The 12,110-nt window shown below is 29.0% G+C and overlaps 3 protein-coding genes across 3 annotated transcripts; 1 reads left to right on the top strand and 2 right to left on the bottom strand.

The window, feature by feature from the left end:
* The first annotated feature begins 6,741 nt into the window (after positions 1–6,741).
* Positions 6,742–7,545, top strand: LOC107004299. Its single transcript, XM_015202525.2, has 2 exons — positions 6,742–7,184; positions 7,275–7,545. Exons 1-2 carry the CDS (start codon positions 6,742–6,744, stop codon positions 7,543–7,545), a joined length of 714 nt encoding a protein of 237 aa, XP_015058011.2.
* A 1,596-nt stretch (positions 7,546–9,141) lies between these two features.
* Positions 9,142–9,696, bottom strand: LOC114074852. Its single transcript, XM_027912888.1, has 2 exons — positions 9,676–9,696; positions 9,142–9,602 (listed from the first exon to the last, which is right to left on the bottom strand). The coding sequence occupies exons 1-2, from the start codon at positions 9,679–9,681 to the stop codon at positions 9,159–9,161; spliced, it is 450 nt and encodes a 149-aa protein (XP_027768689.1). The 5' UTR covers positions 9,682–9,696; the 3' UTR covers positions 9,142–9,158.
* Positions 9,697–9,702: 6 nt separating this feature from the next.
* LOC107003740 lies at positions 9,703–11,765 on the bottom strand (the record flags this gene model as incomplete). The annotated part of the gene is made up of 4 exons (XM_027912714.1): positions 11,251–11,765; positions 10,825–11,165; positions 10,391–10,600; positions 9,703–10,286 (listed from the first exon to the last, which is right to left on the bottom strand). Coding segments are annotated over exons 1-4 (1,551 nt in total), but the record flags the coding sequence as incomplete, so codon positions are not given.
* Positions 11,766–12,110: the final 345 nt, after the last annotated feature.

The raw sequence follows: 12,110 nt of genomic DNA, 5'->3' as shown, positions 1-12,110 counted from the left end.
ATTTTTTTCTGAATTATTTATGTATTAAAAGTGAAAAATCTTACTTAACCCATTAATCACAAACTAAATTAATTATGTAAAAAATATCCGTTACTTAATTAACTATAGTTAAATAAATAGTTGAAAAATTTCAAACCAACTTCACATACTATCAGGAATGAATCGAGGCAACTATCGGGATGGGTGAAACGGAAATTTTATAGAAATTTCAAAAAAAAAAATAAAATCTGGGTTATTGCACAAGCCTAAGGCCAATAGAGTGTTCTCCATTTTTCATGATTTATTCCCCTCTCTTATGCCTAACTCGACTAATTACATAGTAGAATCACATTGCATAGCAATTATTGGGGAAAAAAGAGATACAAGCATGTTAATGTTGAACTATCCCAACTGTAAGACCCTATATACTGTAGTAATGTCATTGAGGCTTGAAAAGGCCGCCAAATATGTCTGCCAATGCTAAACCAGCAATCATCCAAAACAAATAACACCTAGCCTTCTCTTTGACCATATCCTATGTTGCCAAATCAGAACACTGTTGTTGAACTCACAAGAGTGCATTAAGAGCAGAGACCTTAAGACTACTATATTTAATATCTCGAGGATGTTGAGTAAAACCTTATAATCATTGACAAATATTTTTCAAATCTACTATATTATAGCCTCCCAAGCATTCATGGATTTTGACCAATGACAATAAGTCTACTTTCAAGTGCAGAACTAGAAGAAGTAAAATTGAATCCATCAGGATTCAAATAAGTGAAAAAGGGATCACAAGGAAGGATCAATCAAATGAAAAGAAATCACAAGGAAGGAAAGCTGAAGATACTCCAGATGCTAAAATTTTGTCTTAATAACAAAATTCCATGAATCAAGGAACGCTGATAAAGACCTCAAGACTTCAAGGAAGATAAAATAAACAATTCTATCTGAAAATACCTAGATGAATCCTGAACACAAAAATTAACGAATTCAGAAAGGAAGACACTGCATCAAATAAGGAAGGAAATCATGAGCATATCTAATATGGACTTGATCACAACATTCGCCAAATCAATCTCAATCAAGGAATCCCTACAAATTCTTAATTGAATGAAATTCCCTTGGGTTTCTGAATGAAGAGCAAGAACCTCACCTATTTAAATTGGCCTCAACAACATACAAGATCACACACTTCACTTAAACTTGGTACTATTTTTTTTTCCATAAAAGCTATACAACTGAAAAAGAAAAGAGAAAGAAGAAACTGAGTGTAGGTTATAAAGTTGAGGCTGCGCGAGAGTAGAAAAAACTGAGTGTAGGTTCTAAAAGATGACAATGTTTACCTTTCTTCAAGAATGTTGTGACATCAAAGACTATGGCCATTGAACGTTTGTTTTTCTAGACAAAGCTAGGGGACACAAGAAGTTCATCCAAACCCCTTTTGCTAGAAATTACTTTGTATGCACAATATAAAAATTATATTTTATTTATATAGAAAAAGACACGAATTCGCTTGATATGTTGTTTTCTTTTTTTCTAAAAAAAGTAAATTAAATCTCCTCCATAATAATTTTGGCTCCCTACTAGTCTTCCGCTTAGAAATTCTTCATCAATCATACAATTGAAAATCTCCATAATTGAACCCATTATAAATAGGTTATTATATCTTTCTAAAACATAGATTGTTTTGAATTATGAGTTAAAGTTATTCCTTTTGAGGGTTGGGGATTTTTCCATATCTAATCTTGAACAATCATAGAACTACTACTACTTGTAGTAGTTCATGTATGAGTTAATATTTCTTCTCCCTTTGGATTATATGTATTTCAATAATAAACGTAGATAACTATGTAAGATAAAAAAAAAGTAGTAATGTAGGATGTCAAGTAGGACGAATGGTTCTGTTTGTCAATTATATACAACTTTAGGTGTCTACTTGTGCACATCCAAAGTCTGAGGGCATAAATGCTAGTTAAAGCAAAGTTAAAAAGCACATTAATGTATTATGCCTATAATGTAATACAACTACTTCTAGTAAATTAACAATAGCAAAAAGAATTATGGCAAAGCAAAAGATGAAAACCTCAAACTTCTAAATAATAAAATCAAAAGTCATCTTCCAAGAGGCTAATAGCACGATAGCTTTGCCACTAAATTGGTGTACCTAAAAGTACAACGTCTAATTTATATCATAATTAGAAATTAACAAACAACAAATGAAAAGGGAAAACAATTATATACTACACTCGAAATGCTTGTTATGGAAAGGACTATTATAATAGATGATGAATAATTAGCATAAAATGTGATTATATAATCTAAAAATAACACTACACACACATTTAAGAGGTTAAATATCAAGTTATAAACAAACTTTTTAAGAATAAACTACTTATAGCATATTATAATCAAGTTATAGCATATCAAGAAATAATATATTATTCTCATTAATTTTTTAAAATAATAATTAACTTATTTAAATAATTCAATTACCATATTTAAAAAAATGTAGTTAATTAAATTTATTATTTTAAGTTACCTTTTTTAAACAAAACTATTAATTAAAGTAATTTAAATTAAATATTATTTAGTTACCTTTTTAAAGATAACTACAAAATATTAGGGATTTTATCAAAATCTAAAACAATTACAGTTTTATTTTTAAAACTGTAAAACATTATCTAAAAAAAATAAATTTATATTCCCCAAATTTTTGTTCTTCCCCAACTCTTTTCAAAATCGAAACATCTGCACGCCTATCAAAAATTTTCACCAAATTCGCACGCATAAATTTTCTCTCAAAATCACTTCTCTCTTAACAGTCTTCTTCAAGAATTCTCAAATATTTGCATTCAAATCTTCATTTTTAGCACTCAAATCTTCAATTCTTGCGATAAACAAACCGTACAATGTCGAAAAGAGGCAACGAAACCCCGAGAAAAAGTAGAAGATTGAATGAAGAAGCAAGTTCAGATGATTTTCATGCTCCATCTTTCGAAATTTTATCACAAACACAATCTCAACCTTCATCTGTTAAAGTTAAATCTACATCAGGGAAATCAACAATAGAAAAAAAAAACAAACAAACATCCAAAGGAAAACGTCAAGAAGAGAAAAGGGAAAGAAAAGAAAAAAATAGATGAATCTGAGAAAAGGACGAAAGAAAGAGGAAAGAAAAGGAAAGGAAAAGAAATCGAGGAATCATCAGATTCTGAATCTGATTTTGTGGAAGAGTTGATAAAATCAAAATCAAAAAAACCAAGAGCATCTGAAATCGGTACTTCACATTTACAAGAAGAAGAAGAAACAGTTAAACCCAAAAAAAGTTCAAAGGTTAGTAAAAGTTAATTTTTTAAAACTTTTTTATGTTCTGTTATTTTTATTTTCTGTTATTTTGGTATAAAATAGTTAAAATACAAATTTTGTGTAAATAAATAATGTATGAATTGTGTATGATTCACTGTAGGAAATTTTTGTGTAAATAAATAATGTATTTTTTATGTATGATTCACTGTATGAATTGTGTATGATTAACTGTATGAATTTTGTATGATTCACTGTATGATTCAATGTATATATAAAATGTGTATGAATTGTGTATAATTTTTTTTTTAATCAAGTTTTGATACTGTTGAATAGTAATATCCATAATTAGTTATACTTTATATTTTGATTGGTATTTTTTGGTGTTGAATATATTGTATATGAAAGAATGTTGTAAGTTTGTTTGAAATGTGTATGATTATGCTTTGCATACTATATGTATGAATTATGTATGTTTCAATATTATGTTGTAAGTTTGTTTGAATTGTGTATGATTCACTGCATTAGTTTTGTATTACATGTGTATAAATATGTGTATGATTAATGTATTTAATTTTTACAANTTTGTATTACATGTGTATGAATATGTGTATGATTAATGTATTTAATTTTTACAATTTTTTAGGAAAAGAAGACACAAACACATTTGTCTTCATGTATTAACATGAATATGTTTGCGGATCTGTAGATAAACATCATATTTTTTGNTCAATTGTTGAGACACTTATTTATAATGGGGAATGAAAATGTTAGGGATGACATGTTTGTCATTAAAGTAAATGGTAAAGAGTTACATTTTGGGTTAAAAGAGTTTGTTGCTATAACTGGTTTGAAATGTGGACCTGTTTCTGATTTTGTATCTGATCCACATGTTCCAAACAGACTCATTGCTGAAAATTTTGGAGATTTTAATAAAGTATCAAAGTCAGATTTTTATTACAAGTTTACATTGCAAAATTTTTGGGAAGAAGATGACCGTCTAAACATCGGGATCTTGTACTTTATTTCTTCATTTCTGACTGCATCAGACCCTTCAAAGACAACAATTTCAAAATTGTATTTTGATTTGGTAGAGTCTGGACAGTATGCCACTTTCCCTTGGGCAAATGAGTGTTTTAATTTAACACTCAAAGCTTGCAATAAAAAATTCAAAAAAAATCCAACGTCATTCAAATCCAGCCAGTTCCACATAGCACTGCAGATATGGTTTTATGAGTGTTGTCATCCATTTGACAACACAATTGCTATACGTGTTTCAAATCGCACACCGAGAATCCTGAACTGGAAGACACCGAATGACGTCATTTTTTTTTTTGACGATTTGAAGAAAACAATTTTCAGAACACATGGGAATCAGGTATTTTTCTTACAATGTTATTACATTCATTATAAATCATTATACATTATACATTTTTTTTATGCAGCATAAATTCAGAAATATTGTCTTCTCTGAAGAAGAGTTAAATCTAATGGACGAAACCATCTTAAATCAGTCCAGCAGCCACCACGATTCAGAAAATCCCAGATCATCGGAAAATCGTGCTGTTGATAGTGAACATAAAGTTCAAGAATTGAGAGCTGATATTGCAGAGGTACAAGTAAAATATTCAAATAAACATAATTTTTTTTGAAATTACAGTACACATATCAAACACTTATTTTTTTAATTAACAGGTTAAGGCAGAGTTGAAAGAACTCAAAATCACTGTAAGTTCCAACATATTTTTATATAATTAATATAATGACTTTATAAACTATTCATGTATAAATTTTTTTATGTTCACCGATAAGGTTCACAAGCACATGGCTGATATCAAGGTGTATGTTGATAACTCCACCAAAATGATAATTGATGAGATTCGATTGTCAAGAGGAGAACAAATACCCGAAGAACAACCAGAGGTATATATATCTGTGTATACTTTATGTATGAATTTTGTTTGAAGAATATATAAATTCTGTTATTTTTATTTTCTGTTATTTGTGTATAAAATATTTAATATATAAATTTTGTGTAAATAAATAATGTATGAATTGTGTATGATTCACTGTATGAAATTACAGATTTCTTCATATTACAATCTCAATTGCTGAAACATGTATTTTTTATGTATGATTCACTATATGAATTGTGTGTGATTAACTGTATGAAATGTGTATGATCCACTGTATGAATTGTGTATGATTCATTATATTATCACTGTATATATAAAATGTGTATAAATTTTTTTGTACAAAGTTTTTTGATACTGGTGAATAGTAATATCCATAATTAGTTATACTTTATGTTTTGATTTGTATAGTTGGTGTTGAATATATTGTGTATAAAAGAATGTTTTAAGTTTGTTTGAAATGTGTATGATTATATTGTATTATTTTTTGTATACTATCTGTATGAATTATGTATTTTTCAATATTATGTTGTAATTTTATTAGAATTGTGTATGATTAACTGCATTAGTTTTGTATTACATGTGTATAAATACATGTTTCAGGAAAACGCCAACCATCATGCTGCAAAATTTGATCCAATAGATATGCCTACAGAGACAATTGGACAACAAGTCCAAAGTTCAAACACAGCTGGTACGATATATTCATTTTTATCACATAAATGAAAATTTTAAAATATTTTTTTATTTAACAATTTTTAATGTATATGCAGCTCAAAAGTCAACGGATGATTGTTTAAATGTTGATGCATCTACAAGGTCAAAATCAAAACCACCAACATTGGACGATTATCCTGATTTTACCATGACACAAATAATTGCCCTTGATCCGATTCTTAATGCCACCACCACTCCAAATGTGCGAACAAGACACAAGAATGTGGGTAAGTACGATTCTTCTCCTTATATCAGAATGTAGGAAGGAGAAAGCAGTTCAAATAGAGTACCTACATTCTTTCAAATCAAACATCCATTCCAAAATTACAATGGGTTTGATGTACCATATGAACTGATTGAGGAGTTCAATAAATGGATTTTCAAAGATGTGTCGAGCAGGCGTGGCAGGTAATTTGAACGATGATAAAAATTATTTTATTTAATTTCTAAACTACTAAATTAATATAACACTTTTTTAAATATATACAGAAAAGCAGCATATTCCAAGATTAAAAACACATTTCATCCTCAAATGGACTTTGGCGTTGTCAAAATCGGAGAGAAGGATTTTTTTTCACATAATGAGTTAACCGGGCAGACCTTGGGAGGACGGGGTAAGACCTTTTTTCAACTAATTATTATGGTTTTGAGTTGCAGTGATATATGTATGAATATTTTCTGTATGAAATATGTGTGAACAGTGAATGAATCAGATAGGTATTTTTTTTTGTTACAACAGCATATTAATACAATAATGTATTATCTCCGAAAGAAGGCAAAATACTCCCAAACAGTCACTTCTTACAGTACTGTTGATTGTTTGTTTATGGAATGGGTTGATAACATTGAGAAACAGTGGAGACAATCACAATGTGACATGAGATGCATATCACCGGACCATGATGTTGGACAATGCATTAGAGGATATAAGCTGCTTGCTAACATTCCTTGGGATAGGGTTGACGAAGTAATCATCCCAGTCAACATCAATGACAAATTCCATTGGTTTCTTGTTGTATTCCGAATCAAAAGTAGATGTCTATATGTATATGATTCGATGATGGGAGGATCTGTTCATTCAAGGAAAGTCAAAGAAGCTGTTGATAAGCTTGCAACCATGATTCCTTTATTTCTGACGAGCACAGGTTTTTATGGCAAAAGGCTTGATTTGTATGCGAATAATCTCCCTGATTATCAACAGAAGTCTCACTCTGAACCTCTAAGTATCAAGAATGTTACACATGTTCCTCAACAAGAAGAAAGTTCAAAGTATGTATATTTCTTACATTATTTTTTATTCATTTTAAATTGAAATTGCTATATATTCATTACAATTTTTTTTTTACAATTTGTTTACAGTGATTGTGGTTTATACACATCTCTATTTGCCGAATACATGAGCAATGGTGTTTTTGATATATCACATATTGATATTGATTCAACATATCATCGTCAAAGATATGCTACATTACTTTGGCATTATGGAAAATCAAAGAATGATGAAGGCGCAATCAGTGAAAGTGAAGTTACAGGAACAGTTGCTAGCAAGAAGGGTGGACCTCGAACTCATAAAGAACAAGTTATGGACACCACCAATTATCCTACTCCAAAATTCCGTATCAGGAAGTAGAAATCTTCATGGCACAATGTACATTTATTTGAAAGACTTGTTTTTTTTTTAACTTATGAACAATTTATGTATTTTCCCAGTTTTTTTATTATGAATACTCTGATGGTTTTATATAAATTATTACTGATTATTACTAAATGTGTCTCACTTTAACATATATGAAACACTGTATGAATCATGTATGAAAATCATATGAATTATGAATGTCATATTAAAATTTGATATATAGTACATAGTAATGTTGAAATTTGTTTTGCTTGAATACTATACACTTTCAAAATACAAACAGAAACATATATTAATTATATTACTGGTATGAATACTGTATGAAAAATGTATGAATTATATCATACAATTATACATTAATAAATGTGTATCACCATCTTGCATACATTATTCATACCAGTAATATACATACAATTTGTTTCTGTTTGTATTTTTATTATGACTACTGATGGTTTTATATAAATTATTACTGATTATTACTAAATGTGTCTCACTTTAACATATATGAAACTGTATGAATCATGTATGAAAATCATATGAATTATGAATGTCATATTAAAATTTGATATATAGTACATAGTAATGTTAAATTATTCCATAAATTTGTTTTGCATGAATACTATACACTTTCAAATACAAACAGAAACAGATATTAATTATATTACTGGTATGAATACTGTATGAAAAATGTATGAATTATATCATACAATTATACATTAATAAATGTGTATCACCATCTTGCATACATTATTCATACCAGTAATATACATACAATTTGTTTCTGTTTGTATTTTTATTATGACTACTGATGGTTTTATATAAATTATTACTGATTATTACTAAATGTGTCTCACTTTAACATATATGAAACTGTATGAATCATGTATGAAAATCATATGAATTATGAATGTCATATTAAAATTTGATATATAGTACATAGTAATGTTAAATTATTCCATAAATTTGTTTTGCATGAATACTATACACTTTCAAATACAAACAGAAACAGATATTAATTATATTACTGGTATGAATACTGTATGAAAAAAGTATGAATTATATCATACAATTATACATTAATAAATGTGTATCACCATCTTGCATACATTATTCATACCAGTAATATACATACAATTTGTTTCTGTTTGTATTTTTATTATGACTACTGATGGTTTTATATAAATTATTACTGATTATTACTAAATGTGTCTCACTTTAACATATATGAAACTGTATGAATCATGTATGAAAATCATATGAATTATGAATGTCATATTAAAATTTGATATATAGTACATAGTAATGTTAAATTATTCCATAAATTTGTTTTGCATGAATACTATACACTTTCAAATACAAACAGAAACAGATATTAATTATATTACAGGTATGAATACTGTATGAAAAAATATATGAATTATGACAAATTATAAAATATATTTTTCAAAATACAAACAGAAACAAATTGTATGTATATTACAGGTATGAATAATGTATGAAAACTGTATGAATACTGTATGACATTTGTATGAATAGTAATATTATTCAATAAAAAAACATTTGATAACAATGTAATGCCTCAAAAACACAGATTTAACATTACGACATCATTGTTTTTGTACAGGATAATTTGAACAAGTCTTCCTATTGTGTCCAACCTGATGGCATCTACTGCATGTGCTTTTTGTCTTCTTGAATTTCACATCTGCGAATCCTTTCCACCGTTCAAGTTTGGGTCTTCCTGCTGCTCTTTTTGGACCAGGCGGCATCAATTTAGGATCTGAAATATAACTTGGTATATCCCATGTACTCTCGCACGGGATAGGCTCGACAGGAATGGCATAAGCATCTTTGAAATTCTTGAGGCTATAAAAAGCAGAACAGAAATCTGCTTCATGTAACTTCCTGTACCGGAGAACAGCAATTGCATGACCACATGGTATCTCATAATGTTGAAATCTTCCGCAACTACACATCCTTGTGTTCAAATTTACTATGTATTTCTTTGCTCCTTCAGCTACAGCATGCAGATCAACAGTTGAAGGTATCACCTGTGTAAAAAAAAAAATTTATACATGCTGAAGATTAGCATGAATTAAAAATACAATACAGTGAAACACATACCCTCATATTGCACGACAACGTAATACTTTCCTGTAGATAAACATCATATTTTTTTGTCAGATTAGATGTAGTCTTATCAGCCTCCTCATTATGCTTGTGAATCCACCTCTGAATTGTCACCCTCATAAACTCAAGAAGTGAAATCACCGGTAACCTCCGTGCTAATCTGTTAACATTATTCAATGACTCCGCGATGTTTGAAGTCATGGTCCATGTGCGCTTACAATTCGAGTAAGCTCTTGACCATTTGCTATAACCAATATCAAACAAGTATGGTCGTATTCGCGTATCTATCTGATCTATTCTTCCCATAATTGTCTCAAACTGTTGTTTTGTATAAGCTTTTGCCAATGAAAAGAACAACATCTTCAAATCTTCAGTATTTCTATTGAAATTCTTCAAAACATTGACTGATAAATGCCATATGCATGCATAATGTTCTGATTCAGGATATACATTTGTTGTCCCTTTCCATATGCTTTCATTTCTGTCTGACATAAAACACATATTTTGTCTAACTCCATATGCTTCTCTAAATTGCTCAAAGAACCATGTCCATGAAGCATCATTTTCAGAATCTACTATCGCATACGCCAACGGAAGTATATGACCTGCTCATTAATTTTAAAAAAAATATCACATAAATCAAAAATATCATTCATATATTTTTTCATTATATTATGTAATTAGAAAATTATATAGGCTAATATTTTACCTCCCGGATCCAATGTGCTTGCAGTTAACATTGTACCACCATATGAACATTTTAATGCAGCACCATCAACAACTACAATTGGCCTACAATATTCCCAGCCCCTAATACATGCTTCTAAAGCAACAAATGCATATAAAAATGTATCATCTTCATTCCTTTTTATTTTCAAAACAGATCCTGGATATGTTTGCTCCAAAATGTAAAAATAACCTGAAAATAACAGTCCAATTCATACATAAAAAATACATAGTTTATACATAAAAAATACACATAACTGTTACTGTATAAATTTATCATTATTTTCGAAATTACCTGAAAATAACAGCCCAATTCATACATAAAAAATACATATTTTATACATAAATAATACACGAAACTGTTACTACACAACAAAATAAACAAATGTTTAAATTTATCATTATATTCGAAATTACCAGGTAATCTTGCATAAGATTCTGCTGGATCTCCTCGCACCAACTTTACTGCTTTTTCTTTAGCTCTCCATGCCTGTATGTATGTCAACGAAACACCATGCAATTTCAACATATCATCAGCTACATCTTTTGGAGTATATACCTTAGATGGATCAATATAATTATCCATTATCAAGACAGCTACAACGTCAGTTATCCCTTGACGTCTGGCATAAACTCTTTCTCTAACACAACATGTATGCTGAGAAATATACTTCCGAACTTTGAATAAACTAGATTTATTCAAACTAGATGCCCTCATCATCCAAGAACAACTCTTAGAAATACAATTCAGGTGATAACTGTTACAAAATTTAATAAAATATACATTACGATATATATACATTGTAACAAAACAAAAAAAATAAAAAATAAATTTAAACTTACTTAGATGCATTACAACGTGCAACCCGAAAGCTGAACTTCTCAACAAGTCCAACATGCCACATAACCTCCTTAAGGGTTCCTTTATTATTATAAATCTGATTTTCAGCTACAAATAAATTAGAATGATCACATATTATATCATTATCTACTTCACTATTATCATTGACAACTCCGTCTAAATCCATTCCGATCAAACGGATAGAATTGTTGGAGTATAGATCTATGTTATTCTGTGATAATCTAACATCAGAATTTATTATATCATTAACTATAACTCTATGACATTCGTTATACTGCCCACAATCTTTCAAAGTGATGCATAATAGATATTTTGTAAAAAAATCCAAATTCACCCTCATCTGATCTAGATAAACCTTTACCCCAACATCATTATGAATTTTTATAGGTGGACACATTTCGCTAACTATATACTTTATCTCAACAGAATTTAGATTTTCTTCTATGTTTAGCTGAGTTACTATAGAATTAACTAAACCAGTATAAAGAGTAGAAGTATCGTATAAGATGCCCTCCATTTCAAAGTCGATGTATTTCCCTGTTTCACAACATTAAAATTACATTCAGTGCATCCCATAATAAAATTAAAAATTTATTCATACATAATTAACACACATTTCATACACAATTTATATACAATTCACTGTTTACCACACACTTCATACACTTCGTACAAAAATAATACACACTTCATACACAATTTAATACACAATTACTACACTGTTTATACACTATTGTAATTCAATAAACAATTAATACATTGTTTATTACACACTTAATACCATTTTATACAAAATTAATACACAAATCATACACTGTTTACCACACATTTCATACAGTTT

The sequence above is a fragment of the Solanum pennellii genome, chromosome 11 (genome assembly GCF_001406875.1).
Source record: "Solanum pennellii chromosome 11, SPENNV200".
Taxonomy (NCBI): domain Eukaryota; kingdom Viridiplantae; phylum Streptophyta; class Magnoliopsida; order Solanales; family Solanaceae; genus Solanum; species Solanum pennellii.
This window is presented reverse-complemented; position numbering and strand designations above follow the sequence as displayed.

Bases quoted from the DNA above. Each gene is read 5' to 3' on its own strand.
- LOC107004299 (XM_015202525.2), top strand. From the start codon at position 6,742: ATGGAATGGGTTGATAACATTGAGAAACAGTGGAGACAATCACAATGT. The intron at 7,185-7,274 runs GTATGTATATTT...ATTTGTTTACAG, and splicing joins CAACAAGAAGAAAGTTCAAA to TGATTGTGGTTTATACACAT.